Here is a 19,382-nt window from a genome sequence, read left to right as displayed (position 1 = left end):
TACTGTGATACTTGAAATGTATTTGCTTACGATTGTAAGTCGCCCTGGATAAGGGCGTCTGCTAAGAAATAATAAATAATAATAATTAATAAAATCACCAAATTGTGGGCCTGGGGTACAAACCGGTCCATAGGGGTGGATTTGATCAACATATTCATATATATGGTACAGTTAGCACGGGACACCTTTTCAGGCAGTCTCGAAAGGACAGTGTAAGATTACAGTAGTCTTCACCTAGTGAATAGAAGTACATTAACTAGCTGTGCTACATTGTCCTTGCTGTGTTTTAATTGCAATGTTCAAATCAAGACTGTGAGGACCCTGGTAATTACTGATACAGACAGCCCTGGTTCTGAAAAACAGGCACACATGTTATAGTATTGCTAAGTAGGACAACGCTACTCAAATTTTATTTCAAAATGACCCAATTATGTGTCCTGTGCAACCTCTGGGGCTTTACATGACATAGATTGTATAACATGCTTCATTATTTAGAGATACTATTTTGCAGAAAATGATTGTTTCTAAAGGCAGTTTTAATAATATGGATATGAAGTTAACCATGTGACTTTTAAGCTCACTTTTTAAGCTTATTTGGTATTTTCCAAAAATATCCTTATATTGTGTGAGAATTACTTGAAATCAATTATTAGCACCATCAAACTATACTTAAAAGTTTGTTTTCTTTGCTCCAGCCGGTTCCTCCGTAGAGATGTGATAGGTATCTGTAATGAATGAAGGTGTTTAACTCCTACAACTTTTGAGACACTGTAGAAAAAATACCAGGGTAAAACTGTTCAAGCGGAACCGGACTAGTATAACTAAGTCTACATTAATACTGTAAGCACTGCCCATGCGTTCACTGTACAGACCGTTGTTGCGCTTTTTATTATGTAACTACAGTAAACTTTAATAAATCTTAATTATTATCGCTTTCAATTAAAATGTTCCATTGCCGTAGTTGGACAGAAATTTCATTCACGGTTCGATCTCCCGCCATTACTGGGTCAAATCTCATGGGGTTGTTGGGTCAACACCGCAACTAACAAAACACCGTCATCCGTCTGAGCGAAAAAAAAAAATCTGTTGAAAAAATTATATATTTTTTATTGGTAGATTGAACATGCTCGTCTTCTATGCTGTCCAATGATGTCGTAACAAAGGCGGGACTGACAAGCCTTGCTACTGGGGAGGGGTAAAAAAAAAAAAGGAACTGCAGGCTTGTGGTGTGGACGTTAAACTACGAATGAAAAACAGTAAGTTCTGCATTTTAAAAAGGCGTATTGAAACTTTGCGAATTGTTTATTGGACACACGCAGATTCCAGAATTTGAGATCATCCCGGTAAGTTCCAATTTCCAAACCGCTGATTTATTCTAAAACAATATCTCGTCTTATAGACGCACCAGCATATGCAAATTGCATTTGCATGGTGGTAGCGACGCAGGGAGAGTCGTTCACATGGATGTTACAGGAAGTGATTAGCTGGTAAGCAACAAAACGTTTTTTTTGTCGGTCAACGCTTTGGTTTATATCTTGCAATCTGTTGTTAAATCGCTTTTTCAAGTTGTTAATACGATATAGTAATGAAACACCACATTATTATTATTATTATTTGTTTAAATACTTGCTAAAACTGGTTATCTACTGTACTGTATCGTACCGGTTCAGTTTTATTGACACGATGAGGAACTGGGTTATGCCTGCTTCTTAGTTACTGTAGCCTTGTATTTTTGTTTTTGTATACATCAGAAAACAGCATATTCATAGATTGGAGCTTTTTTTATTTCATGTTCCTATCATACAGGGCTACAGTACCTGTTTGGTTTAAACCATAATCCTAGCAGTAGTACTGTCCTGCATTTGAATAATTCAGATTATAGAATTTGTAACATTTTTTGGACCAAGATGTTAAGGAAACCAGCTTATTCCTAGTTGGCGATTTGTAATATGGATCAAAAATTTAACTTTGACAAGGTTTCTAAGTTGAGAAATTGACGACTGTTTCAAGTAGCTTAGTTACAGTATAAACGTATCTGCTATATTTGCATCGGTATCTTGCGATTCAGATGGGTATGTACAACGACGTACGGCCGCAGAGTTCCTTCAATGTTGCAATTGTAAACGGCATGGGCAGAGCTTGTGACAGCTTCAGTGCTTCACATTGTGTTTTCTAATCCGAATAAAGTGTACTGCACCACAGTAAAACACAAATAAGCATGCACTTTGTGTCCACTATGTGTCTCACAATTTTATTCAATCACGATATTAGTTTGTTTCCACTTTAGTATAGCCTACATGTATGGGACATGATCTTTGAGAACCCTAAAGCTCACAATCTGAATTAAAGGGAACATAACATAGCAAGATAGGCAGGGTATCCTATTGCTATAGGAGAAATGCAGCATTACTGAAGAAGTGAAAAGGAGATTTTAGAGCTGTTGGGTGCAAGACCTTGAAGAAATAACGGCAACACTCTGATGTTGCTTACACAGGAAGTGGTCTAAAAATACAATACTGGTAACTGTTTTTTTTTATGTGTTTAATTTTAAAATGTAAAGTGGGAGCATTGTGTATTCTTGTTTGCATGAAAAATAGTTATTTTTTAAAAAATTAACGTGTAAATGTATTATTGCACTGAACCATACATTCAGCAAAGTGAACTTCAAAAATGGAATGTGTTATTATGAAAAATGGTCTGGGAGATATTAATAAAAAAGGTGTACATTAACCAAAAATAATGAGAAGTTTAATGAGGTAAGCATTTTTTTTTTAGTATCAAGCACTTTTATTAATGATGTACTTATTCTGAGGCTAAAATTGCTGTACCTAGTAGGCTTACATAATGGGTTAGTACAGCTTCCACTGTTCAAAAACACATTTCATGTCTTACAACCTTGATTAGTATGCTGTTTACAGTGCAATCTCTATGATCTGAAACAGCCTATTATCAAAATCAAATGTGCAACATCTGGGATTGGATAATGTACTTTTTTTTTGTTTTTAATTATTTGCAATGCAAATATGTCTTGCTCCATTGTTACTGTGCATGTGCTTCACATTAGAGAATCAATTAGCGGGTCATAGGAGATCTTCAATACATCACTGTAAATTGCTAAAATATACAGTTGTAAATATTATGAAAGCAAATTGAGTGCATAATGTAATTCAGTTTTAACAAGTTGCTGTTTAGTATTGCACTCCATACTCCTTGATTGAAAACTTAAAGGATACATTTTGTGAAGTCTGCCATCGTATGATGTCTTTCTGTTGTAATCCTTATTAATCAATTAGGCATGGCAGAAGGTGGAATATCTCATTTTATGAAATTGATCTTTTTAAATCCTGATTGGTTAAAACAGGTCACATGGGGGTGTTGCTATTACGGCATATCACCATGGGTTGGCACTTCTTTTCAAAAGGGGGTGATTCTGAAAATAAATAGTTAAAAAAATATATCTTAAACTTTCAGCTTTTTAAGAAAGATTTGGGTCCCTCTAAAGAGACTTTGGTGGTTAAGTGGATGCTTTGTTGTTGCTGGCCCCGGTCGATGTCTGTACTCCTCCTCTGGTCGGTTGCATCTCCTTCCCTGCCTGCTGCTACCGGTTCCACCCTCTGCGCAGCTGTGTGATCTGATGCAGAATATTTAGAAATGCATCTCGACAATTCCTGCCATACCTTTCTCTCCACATCGTCTGCTGTGCCCTGCATTGTTTTAAATTGTTTCTTAACACGGGCCCAGTAGGTCTCCACGTTGTCCAGCTGTAAACTGCAAAGTCAGTTTGATAAGCAACCGGGTATGTCCTGGGTATGCAAATAACGTATTTCTCGCCACTGTGAAGTGGTAGCGCTAATGTGGTATGGATACCCCTCCTGTCACTACCCCAGATAACGAAGGATGATTTAAAAATAAAAAAACAGCAATCTCACCTGATACTATTGCAGGTCTTGTGAGGAAGGGTCTGTGTGATTTAAAGGCAGACTCATTTGTACTTTGTCATGATAAAAATGGACAGTAATATTTTACTTAAAAATTTACTGAACAAACCAAGAATTGCAAGAAGTATAACAATTCAAATAAAGAAAAACTCCACTTCCAGAGACAATGTTCAATTCAACATCTATAAACCTTTTTTTTTTTTTTAAATGCATTTTTGGATTTATTATTTTAAATAGTCTTTGGTACTATTTTCTTAGCTCAGTTTTAGGCGGAAGGATATTTAATAGAAATGACTTTTGTTAAACTTTTATTTTCAATTTAGTTAGTTTTACCCATTTTATAAGCGCATAAAGGACTTCAGGGTGTGTGATATTGCTTCGTGACTTACAGCGCACCCGGGGTGTGGTGATATTGGAGTATATCACACACCCTGTTGTGCCTTATTGCTTACTAACCCCATTCCAGGTGGTGTAAAAAAATGATGCTGTTGCATAATTGCCTAATTTTCGGTTTTGGTATGGAGTTATCTACAGTAGTCCAGCTCTTGTCGCTATTGAAGTCTTTGGGTGATTTAGAACTTTCTGGATGTAGTTCTGCAGAGGTAGCCTGGAACACTTTTAATAGAAAAACAATGTTTGCTCTACTGCCTACACTATCATGTGTTACCTTAAAATGATTAATAAAAATGCATTTGAACACAAATGAAATATTTTTAGTGAAATGTATGTCATACATGTCTTTGCATTTTGAAATTAACATTTCAACAAAAAGTATAGACTAGTACTTCTAGGCTTTTAAATATTTTTTACCCTTACCTAGTATATTAAAAAGTACATTAAACACATCTGTGTAAACACACTATTAAATTATATATATATATATATATATATATATATATATATATATATATATGGACTAGAGAGGAGGGCTATAGTAGAATATTATTGAAGATTATTGCAGGGCATGAAGTTAAGGTTATGAAGGGTAAGGCAGTGTTGCTTTCGTTGGGCGTGAAGATTCAGAGGCACCAAGGCAGTTCTAGGGGACAAAAAGGCAAAACATAAATCCAACCCAAGGGCACCAAGGCGATTTCATACTCATTCGTAGAACAACAAAAAAGATAGCCTATTATGTTGATAAAATTGTAATTCAAATAAACACAAGTCAATGTTTTCTGAGTGATTCACACCCAAATTGTTACAAAAATAAAATATAGGTCACATTTCCATTGTAAAAATCAAATGGTAGTAAAAATAGTTTAAAAACAACAAACTTTCATAATGAAAAAATACAAAGGGTAATTTTGGCAAAAAATAAACATTGAGAGTATTTTTACTAAACTCAGTCATACACCACTGACTAATACATAGATTAGACTAGAGGCTTAGATACAGCCTTAGTGATACAACAGCACAAATAAGTGATAAGTGAAGGGAAAGTTAAAGACAGATTTTCAGGCAAACTGGTTCAAGATGTACCCATTGCTGGAGTGTAATAATGATAGTGGCCAAATGAGTTATTCGGTCTACAGTGTCTGCGCTGCTAAAAGATTGAAATAGAAACTTCGTCAGGCAATGGAGATTGCGCTGCATCACAATGATGAACAGCTGGATGTACATAATGTTACATGTTTACATTTGAGAGACTTTATATAGCTTCATGGTTCTTGAAATTTACAGTTGCAAAGGATTTACAGTTTTGTTATGGTGCATTGCTGGACACTTGATTCAGGAAAAACAAACAAACAAACAAACAAAAACAGTATGCTGTTTGTAAGCATACTACATATTCGAACCCCTTTCGTGAAAGCACACGTTTTACTGGTTAAAAAGAAGAACTACGTAAGGTAGTGAGACTGTATTACACAAAAATAAATGAAAACACAAATCGATGCACTTCTCAACATTGTGCTTTGTTCACTATTTATGTTATCTCTCCTGCTTATAACACAGGGAGCAGCTCCTTAAACCATGTCATAGCTACTTGCTCTTTTTTTTTTTTTTTGGTGTAAGAATTTGAGCAAAACTAAATTATCTACCTAGTGTGTGTTCATTTTTAGCACTGGTGTTTTTGGGGGGAATAACACTGAATTACAAAACAGCAGCGGGCATTGAAATCAGGGCCATAGCCAGCCATGAAAAATCACAGAGGCACTTATGCATAGTAAGTTACAGTGTCTATCGGGGGCAAGCCCCCAAACCCCTACCAAAAATGATGTAATAATAGTCACAACCTGGGTCCTCTAAACTAGTGTAGAATCGTTTTCATTTGCATAAACTGGGTCTGCTAAACTGCATTTTACAAGCGTCTTCCATCCCTTGTGTGCACAGATGAAGAGTCCCGCTGATATCTTGTAGAACTGAGCTGTATGGTGTTGTTGTAGTCTGCAATGACAGTAAAAGATTTTGAAGAACACAGAGGCATAGGTGTCAGTGGGACTAAATGTATGCATACTACGTGGGATGAAATGCATTTTATTTTGTGGCTAAGCAACGTGTAAGAGAGCATAAATACATCATTATTAGTGTGATTTTTAACTGAGGCCCGTGCCTCGGGTGCCTCATACCTGGCTACGGCCTTAGCAATTTATATACACTGAAGAAATTAAAGGAGTTAGAATGTGTATTGCACCTTTGCATTTTAAAGTATTGCAATTTTAATTAAGTAATTCTATCTAATCTCGTCCTTTCTGCAGTACTGTACTTGACAACTGTAAGTTCACATTATTATTATTATTATTATTATTATTATTATTATTATTATTATTATTATTATTATTATTATTATTGTCAGGGACAAATTGTTGTGCACCCATTGCTTACCTGAACATCAGGTAAATCCTAGAACACTTCGCTGCTGCTTTAGACAGCGGGTCTAAAGCAGCAGGTTTCAGTGGGTCTTAATATAGAGCTCACTTGTCTATTTTGGACCCCAATCGCTTCGGCGAATATGTTAATGATGGGGGAAGACAAAATATCATTTCAGTGCAGTATTTAATTTTTTACGTCTTTGCTCCATTTATGCGCAACAGAATTGGGGGCAAGCACCATCTGCGCTTGCACTCGCATTTGCGCTGTGCTCAGAATACAGCTTACTAACAAAGCACAACAAAATATGTTTGCTCAATAAAATCTATGCTATAATACAGCATATACCATAAAAACGAGATGTACTGTACCCGTACTTGCTGATTCCATAATATAATAATAATTTCAAAAAAGTCTGATTCCAGAATCATGCCAATGTCAGTAGACCAATAAGAGTGGAACTCAAACAAAGGCTCAACATTGCCCAAGTAGTTTGCAGTCAAAATCCAACTTAGTTAACTTAAAAAAAATAAATAAAAAAAATAATAATAATAAAACCACCTCACATTGCCGACCACTGCACACAGTAAAACTAAAAGATGCAATGCTTGTTTGTTTTTTGCGACATTTTGTGTTTTCTTCCAAAGTAGCAGGTGGGTTCCTGCATTTTAGATGATTGAGCATTTAACTTTTTTTTTTTTTTTTACAATATGAAATACTTGTGCTGCAGACATACATTGCACGGTGGTCTTGTTTAACTTTTTTCAAAATATTGTACTTCCATGCAGTTTTGTAAGATGCCATTTTCATTGCTGATGTACTCTCTTAGCCAATAGCAGAGCTAGGTAATGAAGAGCGCCCGCCTTCCTGTCAATTATCAGTGAGGTGACAATTTTAGTGTCTGATCACTTTTAACTTCCTCCTCTCAAGTTTGGGCAGTTTTCTATTTGTTTTAGAAGTGAACGAGTATTTGAAACTTGTAATTTTATTTAGATTACTCGAATATTTGGACTTACCCCTAATATATACAGTCAATGCTTCAAATCCCACCTCTGCCACTGACTGACTCACTGTGTGACCCTGAGCAAGTCAGTTAACCTCCTTGTGCTCCATCGGATGGGACGTTAAATCAATGTTCTATTGTAAGTGACTCTGCATATAATGCACAGTTCACAGCCTACCTCTGTAAAGCGCTTTGTGATGGTGGTCCACTATGAAAGGCGCTATATAAAAATAAAGATATATTACACACATACATACACAGTGCTCCCTTGCTATAAGGCTCTCGGTTATAACGCGCCTTGGATATAATGCTCCTTCAGCATGTCCCCCAATTCCCTATACTAGTGATTCATGCAATATTTCTACAGTAAATACAGTACCAGTGTTGTTCAAACTGTAAACAACTTCTCAGTTTAACTTCTGTTTCTGTCTCTCCTTTTTTATACAGTATCTGAACTGAAGAAAAGCTGCGCTGGCACTTTAACACAGACATCTTAGTCAGCATTTGTTTTATAACTAAATAAATATTAGGCCTATTACGTGGTTATTATTATTAATTTTTTATTTAGCAGAAGCCTTTATCCAAGGCGACTTACAGAGACTAGGGTGTGTGAACTATGCATCAGCTGCAGAGTCACTTACAATTACATCTCACCTGAAAGACGGAGCACAAGGAGGTTAAGTGACTTGCTCAGGGTCACACAATGAGTTAGTGGCTGAGCTGGGATTTGAACCAGGGACCTTCTGGTTACAAGCCCCTTTCATTAACCACTGGACCACACTGCCCTCCTATATCTTTCCTAATGCATTTACTTTTTTGCTGTGAGAGAAGCTGCGACTTTCTCCTGGAGACGATAAGCTTCAGCTTCGCTTCAGCCTCGCTCCGGCAGCCGAACCTGGGGCAAGCCCATTCCCTCTTCCCCTCTCCCGACCCGCTCTCTTTCTTGCACTTGGTTTGCTTGTCTGTCATTTTGAACTGAACTCCCGATTGCCGTTTAGCCATGCTATTTATAGTTTAAAAACTTCTAATTCAAATTATCCACACATGGGAATGTTTGTTTTTTTGGGGGGGGGTTTTTTGTAAAAAATATAGCGTTGATTACATGGTGTGTTATGCATGGTTAATGGAAAGTTACATTTTTGCTTCGATGTTGTGTGTCCTCCGAGACTCACGTTATAGCGAGGGAGTGTGTGTGTGTGTGTGTATTCTCTTACTTTTACTTGTCAAACAGCCTCAGACAGGTTTGGTAACACACTCGTCAGAAACTTCATCTTGGAATAAAATTTGTTGTCTATTAAAACATTGCTACAAAAAATAATGTTTTAATAATAGACAACACATTTTATTCCATGTTTATAACATATATTTAAAAGTGCATGCTGACAATTTAAAAGAATAAGAATAACATACTGTGCATTAAACTTACATATTTTTCTCTAAATCCTGCCATGCGTACAGCTGAGTTTTGGTAAAACCAAAATAAAGTGTTTGGTATTGGAGAGAACATTTTAACGTAAAGATTGCATTTGCAGCATCAGCACTAAAAGTACTGCTGGTATAAAATGCTGTTGGCATTGCAAGTTGTACTGTAAAAATTTTTTTTAACGTCAATCAGAAATAGAATTTGAATACTTTAAAAGAACATCCTGAAATTGTACAATATGTTATACTGCCACAGTATGTATGTATTATTATTATTATTATTAAGATCTGCCCTCTGCTTAAAACAACATGGTGCTGTCGTTTGTTTGTTAGAAATATTGTAACGTACAAAAAATTAATAAAAAAAGTGCTTTGTTTGGTTGATGGTAAACAGATTTAGGAAACGATTGGTCATATTGCTTAAAATACAAACATTTACTAATACAGGTTATTATTTAAGAGCAGAGAGAAGCTATATATTTTTGGCACTGGGTAAATAAAATACATATATAACACTATTAAAAATGTATTTTAATGCTAAAGTTCATGCGACATTGCACAAGTAAGCTTCCAGTGTAGTTACTAATGATTATTACACGTGGAGTTTGTACAAAAAAGATTTTTTCAGTTACATAAAGTTTGAATACTGTAAAAAAAACCTGTTTAAACAAAACTACTGTGAGAATAAGTAAGCTGTCCCGCTGCAGTCTCATGACTCTGCTAACTGAGACATTGAAACTTGTATTCTGTGTCGTTTGACAGTTTCCTTCAGAACCATTATCAAAATACAGTATCGGCTCACAAAAAGATCTTCCTCAGACACTGTGTTAAGCATGTTTGCAGCAGGGAAATGGAAAGGCAGAACGTCTGTGACGGTGGTGATTGACAGCAAGGTAGAATTGGATGGAATGTTCAAGTGTGAGGCTTGGTGAGAACACTGAGTAGTAATCAGACTTGTTTTGTACAGGATGTTGAATAAAAAGGCGGTCATATGAAAATAACCTTTTCCTTCACTTGGTTCATAAGAACACGAGCACAGCATTAACCGTTGAATACCGTAATTATGATAATTGCAGAGTAGCATAACAGGAACAGTATTAATACTACAATGTACCTAACCCGTGGTAAACCGCAAAACCGGTATATCGACTCGCCCCTAATCAGCACCAGGTTTCTTTTTTCACACACAGGCCTCTCTTGCGCTTCCTCGGATCGTTTTTTTTAAAAATATATTTCTATATTTTGCTGTGTTGGTTAGTGGGCTGCTCTTACTTGCTTTCTACATTTTGTTCCCCTTTTCGGTTTGATTACTTTCATGGTCATTTTCACATTTTTGCTTCCATAATAATAATTTCACTTTTTATAAGTCACTTTAACGTTTCAGCCTGTGAAGTGCATAAAACAGAAACCTGCCCTACCATGGCGTAACACTACAACGCAGCTGTTAGTCAGTGCGGTTTCCATGCTCTTTTGTCTCCCATCGGGAAGGAGGGACTGAGCCTGCTTGCAGTGCTGTCAATAACTGATGTTAAAGACACAGTAGCAACAGCAAAACGAGTTGTTCAGCCAGACGGCCCCCAGTTTTGCAGCAAGGCAGCGGCAGTCACTTGGCCTGGGGAGAACCCTGTGTAGGCTACATACAGTACAGGGCCCGACTGAAAAGTGTAAACATACAGAAACTTGCTGTGTTTTTAGTATGTAGCCAGAAACACATAGCTTGGTGTTAAGTGAATGGGTCATTCCATCAAACTTCACTCGCTGGTGCGTTCACATGGGTAACATCACAGTCACCAGTTGTATTTAACTTAAAGATGCAGAACACACTCCTTTTAAGAAATTCACCTCATTCGTCTTGTAAAGGCAGAATTATTGTGTGTGTTTTGAAGTTCTTTTGCCCCTATGGTTCCTGTATGCCTCATTGTGACACGGCCGTTGTACCTTTGTACCTTTGTACCTTTGTCTTTTGTTTGGTCATATTCCAATTGAAAAGAGGAACAAAAAATACAGATACTCCCTACTGTACAGTAGTTATTGGTTTATAGCTTTTTTTTTTCTAATATACTCCACAGCAAACATTTGATCAGACTTCTCTTAGATTTTAAATAGAACGACAGTTATGCTGACATTTGAGTTGGTGAACATGCTGTTTATCTGTATATGCAGAGAGTGCATTTATTGTCATTTTGTCAATTTGTTTTAGTGCTAAATGTTGGTTTACTCGCCCCTTTTGTACAAACAATAGGCTTCTAGCTTGGAAGTTATTATGTGAAGGTTCCTCTTTCCCATTATTGCAGTAGGGTTTAAAGGTACAGTGTTCACAGATTATAAACAGTCAAAACTACAGTAAAACATGTTGTTTTTTTAACGTGCTACATTTATTGCCAGGTGTCAAATATCTGATAAACAGATCTAACCAAGAACCAAGTTCCCCTTATCTTCATGTAGCAAGACTTCCTGCTTTTATATTGAGTTAGATATTGAGCTGGCTGACTGTACAGTACCTTTGAATCTGCTGGTAGTTATTGGGATTCCAAATCAGTTACACCTGTTGTATGACTGCTTAAAAGCTCTCTCACGTCATATACTGACAGATTTGTGAAGACCACAGGTTTATTTTTAATGGCACCATATGTATCACAATATTGCACTTGCGATGAGCTACGTTGTATGATGTTTAATACAATAAACGTTAGTATAATGATGGACTGTTTTGTTCAAAGGCAGCTGATGCTGTTATCACACTGTCGTTAGCCAAAACCTTTGTTTCCGACAGTTTTGCCTGTGATCCAAATGAGCGAAAGGAGTAGCCTATATTATAAGAGCTGCTTTTCAAAGCTTAGGCCAGCAGAGATTGCTTGCTAGAGCTCAATGAAAGGTTTCTGCCAACAGGCCCAGCTGTAGCTGCTGCTGTCATGAAGCTGGTGTTTGTATAATATTGAAAAGGTGTTGATGGTACACCGCCCAGTATATAATACGCCTCTCAACAGCTATAAAAAAAAAAAAAAAAAAAGATTTCCTGTGTCACAGTATGCATTTGTGATCGCTCTTAAATAATCACGGCTACTTTATATAATTTTCAGTCTTTCAGAAATAGCCTATAAAAAAGATCTTAAGGCTGCCCTTTAATTTTTATGAAGGAAATAAGTGTTATGTAACACCATGTCCCCATACAATTCGTTTCCATTTTTTTAAAGTGATTATTTCCTTAATTATTGATTACAAATAAAGCATCACATTTATACATATTAACATTCTTATCTGTACTGTACTGTAATACGGTAAGATACTATGATTTAAGGCTACGATTTTGTCACGGAGGTCATGGAAATCATGAAAATCATGAATTTGAACAAAAGTCTGTGAAATCTTGGAAATGGATGTAAAACACATTTGGTTAGGCACTTCCTTTATTTCCTTTAAAAATGCAGTGTGTCATGCACTGAAAATACAAATCTGCGAGTATCTGTAAATTGTTTGGTTGTGTATGAACGCAGCATTTACGTGTCGTTATGTAGGTCAGTGAATGAGATTTGTATTTTATTATTATTATTATTATTATTATTATTATTATTATTTATTATTGTTATTGTTATTATTATTATTATTTTGTAGCTGAGCGAGCATGTAAATGAACACAGATCGGATGTTACTGTAAACTCGGTTGTGAGCTTCACATACATACAGTGCTTAATTTATTTTTGAAACAAAGTGCGCTTGCATCTTCAAAAAATATTAATTAATACTTACATTTTATTTCTTAACTTTTTTTTCATGTAATGTAGTCTACCCAAGTAGTCTGTTGAAAATAAATACTCACTTTCTCTAAAACTAAACATTGTTCATGAAAATACTTTAGACTGCCATTGAACATCTGTTTTATTTCCTGCAAACTGTAGATAAAACGAGAGGTTTATCTGTTTCTGGTCTTTTTTTCTGATCTTTGTGGTGCCCCGTTTCTTGGACATGGTACCTGCCTGTGTGACTTTTCAACTCTGTTTTCTTGTTTGTTTTTATTTTTAAAGGGGCAGTGCTCTGTAGGCTACTCCGAAACAACCAATTGAAACGTCCTGTTCTTATTATTGACGAAAAAATATATAGTTTCATTTTGAACACGGTAATAAAAAGTTATTTGACATGCTGATTTTGTATATATATGTACATTTACGCCGGACGCACACAGAGAAATAGGAACACAGTTTATTTCAGATCCCGTCTGTTTTGCTAGGACGCCGGTGTGAAAGCCTGCATCGTACACTATTAAAAAAAAAAAATAAATGTTACGTTGGTGTGAAAGGACCTTTAACTAAGCTTTGTACTCTAAAGTAACATTTAAACTTGCCTGCAGTCAAAAGCAGTAGTCTTTATATACTGGTTTTGGTGTACTATTTAAAAGCTCTTGTGTATGTTGGTGTAGCTAAAGCTACATTATTTGGTGACCTTTCTGTGAATTCTTGTTTTTTTTCGCCCGTGAAATGTACTAAAAATCACCGGGCCAAAATCGTAGCCTTAATCCATTTTTGAGACAACCTGTGTTCTAATGACTTCACGTTTGTTGGCTGATCATTCAAAAGAAACAGACAGTTGCACTGGTACTAAGCTGTTCAATTCCATCACTTTTGGAAGCACTGACTGGATGCTTTCTTATTGAATGCCATCACGCTTGCATCACCCCCACCCCTTACAGTTTTGATTTTAATGTGAATCTGTGGACATAAACGGAATGGTTTCTTTCCATAAGATGAGATTTATGTCTGGTTACTGAGAAGCTGTAGAAAATTGTTTAACTTTGAAGGGGGTTTATCAGGACAAACGGTTAGTAGAATGATAATTATAAAATGGATTGTTAGAATACTGCATGCTGATAGGTCCGTCAGGGTTCCAAGCTATTACAATATCCAGCACAATGTCACGATTAGGAACTACTTGGGAACAAAGGCAAATCACTGCACCTTTGCTAACCAGTATACACCTGATGTCTTAACCACGTCTCAGGGCTGTATTCTGATCACAGCGCAAATGCGAGTGCAAGTGCGAACGGCACTTGCCCCCCATTCTGTGGCGCATAAATGGAGCGAAGACAAAAAAAAAAATACTGCACTGAAATGGTATTCTGAAGACATGTCTTGCCCCGTTATAGAGCTCCTGCCCCATCATTAACATATTCACAGAAGCGATTCTGATGATAATGGGGTCTGTGTTAAGACCCGCTGAAACCAGGTTTATTTAGTGGTGCAATCAGGATCTTTAACAATTGAACACACTATAAAAATCAAAGTAGTCCTAAGTAACAACTGCATGTGTTTGGACTGACACAGAAAGAGGAAATCAAAGAAAGAAAAGTAAAAGAAAAGAATGACTGGGATGAGTGAGGGGGATTTTTCTCTGGCGTACTCCATCGCTAAATTCTTGTAGTTCACATTTAGAGGATGCCACAATGATAAATAATTTGCTTTATTTATGCATTCATTTAAGATGGCGTAATTTAGTTTGGTATGTAACTATTCACAAACCACCATTTCCAACATTCTTAAATTTACAGTTTGAAGATACTGTACTACGGTACTACAAAAGAAATTCCATAATTAAAAAAAAAAAAAAAAAAAGTAAAAATCAATTTAAATAACTTTTTTTTTTTTTAATAAAAAAAATCGCCAACCCTGCCAACAAAGCACCTTAAACTCTTCCGCTGTTTGGTATACGCTAGAGCCAATGGGAGTGAATTACCTACTAACAACGTTACCTTGAATATGCAGGAAGGGATAGTTATTTAAAGTCAGAACAATGAACTGAAACACATCTAAGCAAGGTTTTTATAGTTGCTTTTACTGAAACAAACAAAAAAAAGAAAGTTTTACTTGAATATTATTTTTAGGTCATATTGTTTTCTGTTGTGGAAGGCTATACCTCAAAATATATCTTTAGAAACGATATAGATTTCTTCTTCTTTTTTTTATAAAACGTTTATAAATCTGTTTTATAAAAGCAGTAAGGCACCTGAGGGCATGGGTTGTGCTGGATATTGTCACTTCTTGGTCGGTTGCAGGCACAACCCATGCCCTCTTGTGCTTTAATGCATAATTATAGAGGTAATGCTTTAAAATCTGTACTAATTGTTAGTTGTATCCACTTTACACCAGAACAGACAGCATTTTTGGTGTGGTCACCTGTCGGTCTAAGTTGCCCAAGGAAATTAAATAATTTAGTAGCAAAAAAACACAGCTTTTAAATTTGTTACAGGACAAAGGGGTAAATAATTCAGATTTTTGTGACATGAAGTTTACCAACATGCTCAAGCCTTGTATGCATTGTACTGTGCTCTCTGTTGATCAAGCAGCTGGGGGTTTCCTCCTTTGTGTCTGGTTGTAGATTAGCAAAATAACAATTGTTCCTTGAGCATTCAAGGTACATGTTGGGGTTTTTTTTTTTTTTTGTAAATCAACAGCAACTTCATCAACAACTCATATTTGACCTTGTTTACCATTTGAGCCGTATAAGGCCACATGTTTTTGTTTTTGTGGAAACCCCACTGTGACCTGTGACCCAGTATGGCTGCTCTGTGGTCATCTGCTTTATTTATTAATTCATGTTTTAATATCAGATTATTCTAGTGAACATTTGGGTGATTGCAGGCTACAAAAGATACTTTTTCTTCATATCTGATACACATATTCTCTGTCATGTTCCTTTACAGATGTTAAAATTATCACTTTCTACCATATTGTTTTAACTGCTGGTCCAGAGATGATGATGATGATGATTATGATGATTATTATTATTATTATTATTATTATTTATTATTATTTATTTCTTAGCAGACGCCCTTATCCAGGGCGACTTACAATTGTTACAAGATATCACATTATTTTTACATACAATTACCCATTTATACAGTTGGGTTTTTACTGGAGCAATCTAGGTAAAGTACCTGCTCAAGGGTACAGCAGCATTGGCCTCCAACTGGGATTGAACCCACAACCCTCCGCTCAAGAGTCCAAAGCCCTAACCACTACTCCACACTGCTGCCCTGAGATGTCGTTCTCCTTGTGCTGTGTGTACGTGAAGGTACAATATTCAAGTCAAATTATATAATTGTGCATCTCACTTAATTAGCAGGCATACAAATAATTAATTTACTCAATTTACTCTAGTTTCATATTGTATTAAGTCATGAGGTGTTTCAGGTTTATTGCATTTTTAAATTGCAGAACTGTTTTTCTGTTTATTGTAAAACATTCCTGCCTCATGTTCCTGGCCTAAAAGCTTTAAGTAATGACTCTAATCAATTAATGAATGGCTGCTTTAGCCTTGTCTGGCAACTCCAGAAATCCTGCTGTGGTGTAAATGTCTTTACAGGCTATGTGAAAGGACAAGAAGAGTGCAAAATGCTGTAGCGGCTGTGAAGCTGTTGGCAGCATTTAGTGTATTGTGAGACTGCTGTACTGTAGTCATCAAGCTGGCATACTGCAAGTGTGTCAAATCTTTTGTTAATCCACCAAGGCCTCTTGTATAATTCCATACACATGTAAGGGAAAACAGGATGTTTCATAGAATAATCTAAGAGCTGATGTAAAACTAGTTGTACAGTAACAGAGCCTCTTGGATGTAGTGTGCAAGGTTTATTTGTATTTGGACTAGTTTTAAATTGTAATAATAAAATACCTTGTTTTGAATTCAAATCAGTAGAACCCGACCTCTATCGAAATATTCAGACTAGACAACGTTTCTGGTGAAAACAAAGGAACAGTTTTATTAGGAATGAAACCTAAATAAAGGAAAAATTAAAGGTGCAACAACTAAACTAAAATAATACAACAAGGAAGAATTAACCTGTCAAAACCCCAGCCCCTCACAGACAATTTCCGCCTTGGGGGCTGTGCCCTTAAATAAATCACAATATCTATAAGTATAGACAGCACAGGCATGGTTCAGGGCTTGAATTCAAGGTAACCCCTTGGGCATCAAGACTAAAACCTCAGGTGTGATAAAAGTCTTACTCAGTACCACACTGGAAGGAGATATCCAGAAAAAATACATAAAAAAACAACAAACGCTTTTCATTTTTTTATGTTCTATAGCAATTTTTTCAACTTGTAGCACATGAAAAGAGCCAGATTTTTTTCCAGTGCTTCACCAACATGTCTAATATACTGGGTAAAAATTGGAACTGTTTGAACAAAGGGATCAAATTCTACAGGAGTTTTTACAAAGCTAAGCCCAAGGGTCCCCAAACCTCTCCAAAAATAAACATTGTGTAAATCTTTATGTCAATTGATATACTAAGTTCTAAAAGGGATGTTTTCTTCTCTTACCTCACAGGCTAGCCATTGCCACATGCATTTGCCTTTGAAAGGTTTTTTTTGTTTTTGTTTTTGTTTTTTTTCCCTTATCTCATTCAAGAGGTGGGCGTGTTTGTTTGCACATCGATTACTCTGTAATGGATTGGGTTACAAACAAAGTAAACGTATGAATGGAAGGCTTGTGACCTCCCCTACAACGTGATCAGGGAGACTTTATCGTCATCAATGTTGTAAGACCAGAGCAGCAAAACGCATACTAGTCGATTGCTTTTGTTTTGAATGCATGGGGGTACTAGACACATTATGAATGGGATATCTCAGCGGTGAAATGACGGATTCGAAAAATTCCTTCGCTGTTTGACGGTAGGAAAACAACGATTTTGATATCTAGTCAGCTTTTTTTCTCTCTTGCTTTTGTAATAATATTAAAAATGAGTTATGAAATATAATATTTACGTGCAGTTCCGTGTTCCGACTGCGGGACTAGAGGGCGTAAACTAAATGGTACAGAAAAGAAAGTATATACAACGACACCCCACTCCCGCTGGTTGATCAGCGATACAACACAATCTATGGGAGGTTCCCTTCAAGATTACAACTGCATTCCTGACAGCTATTTAAGACGAAGGTTAGTCTTAACGGGTATCGTTAGTAACACAAATATTTACTTTCAGTAATATTTGATAACACTGTGTAACACAATTTTTGTTCCTGGGTAGTAAGTGTTATTTCCTAATTGCTTATGCCTCAAAAGTATAGAAAATGGCTATTATTCCCCACAAACTTTGCTTTTGTGACCAGGACAGTGATATTTTGAAATTTACCTATTTCCAATGAGAAAACGGGCGAATTTGTGTCTTTTCGTTCACATAAAGTCAGAAAAAAACAACATATGAATCCAAATTAACATGTATTTATACTAAAGTAATACAAAAATGACTACAAAAGATTTAGAAGTGAGTAGTTTTTCGAGATTTACGATTATACTGTAAATCACTTTCACGAATCAGCCCCCAAATGTAGTCTCCCATCATGTTCTCGTTATACTGTCCTTGGTAGCGGCGTTCAAAGTCCAGTATATCCTGGTGGAAGCGCTCGCCTTGCTCCTCCGAGTACGCTCCCATGTTCTCCTTGAATTTATCAAGATGAGCATCAAGGATATGGACTTTGAGGGACATCCTACAGCCCATTGTAGTTCTTCACCAGAGTCTCAACCAGCTCCACATAGTTTTCGGCCTTGTGATTGCCCAGGAAGCCCCGAACCACTGCGACAAAGCTGTTCCAAGCCGCGTTCTCCTTACTAGTGAGCTTCTTGGGGAATTCATTGCACTCCAGGATCTTCTTTATCTGTGGTCCGACGAAGACACTGACTTTGACCTTTGCCTCAGACAGACAAGTCTTGAAGGTACTTGAAGGCTGCCGACTCCTTATCTAGAGCTCTGACAAATTGTTTCATAAGGCCCAATTTGATGTGCAGTGGTGGCATCAGCACCTTCCGGGGGTCCACCAGTGGCTCCCACTTGACGTTGTTCCTCCCCACAGAGAACTCGGTCCGCTGTGGCCAGTCCCGCCTGTGGTAGTGCGCCTTGGTGTCCCTGCTGTCCCAAAGGCAAAGGTAGCAGGGAAACTTGGTAAAACCGCCTTGGAGACCCATCAGGAATGCCACCATTTTGAAGTCTCCTATGACCTCCCAGCCGTACTCATCATACTTCAAGGCGTCCAGCAAGGTCTTGATGCTGTTGTAATCCTCTTTGAGGTGCACCGAGTGAGCCAGGGGAAGAGACGGGTACTTGTTACCATTATGGAGCAGCACGGCTTTGAGGCTCCTGGATGAGCTGTCAATGAAGAGGTGCCACTCATTCTGGTTACAGGCGATTCCGATTGCCTCGAACAGACTGGTCACATTGTGGCAGA

At 36.9% G+C, this 19,382-nt stretch overlaps 1 protein-coding gene across 11 annotated transcripts in view; it reads left to right on the top strand.

Moving 5' to 3' along the window:
• Positions 1-1,155: 1,155 nt before the first annotated feature.
• The window catches only part of LOC117402956 (CYFIP-related Rac1 interactor A-like), a 76,129-nt gene continuing 57,902 nt past the window's right edge, over positions 1,156-19,382 (top strand). For 3 of the 11 annotated variants that reach the window (XM_059023644.1, XM_034004683.3, XM_034004681.3), the window contains exon 1: positions 1,156-1,256. In XM_059023644.1, the coding sequence (XP_058879627.1) occupies positions 1,247-1,256 (10 nt within the window). In that variant the 5' untranslated portion in view covers positions 1,156-1,246. Of the gene's footprint in view, positions 1,344-1,399; positions 1,488-19,382 lie in introns of all 11 variants that reach the window. The other 8 variants (XM_059023639.1, XM_059023637.1, XM_034004682.3 and 5 more) reach the window with 5 other exon arrangements.

This window comes from Acipenser ruthenus, chromosome 5 (genome assembly GCF_902713425.1).
Source record: "Acipenser ruthenus chromosome 5, fAciRut3.2 maternal haplotype, whole genome shotgun sequence".
In the NCBI taxonomy this organism is placed as follows: Eukaryota; Metazoa; Chordata; class Actinopteri; order Acipenseriformes; family Acipenseridae; genus Acipenser; species Acipenser ruthenus.
The sequence above is the reverse complement of the archived record's forward strand: the minus strand, read 5'-3'. Positions and strand labels throughout refer to the sequence as shown.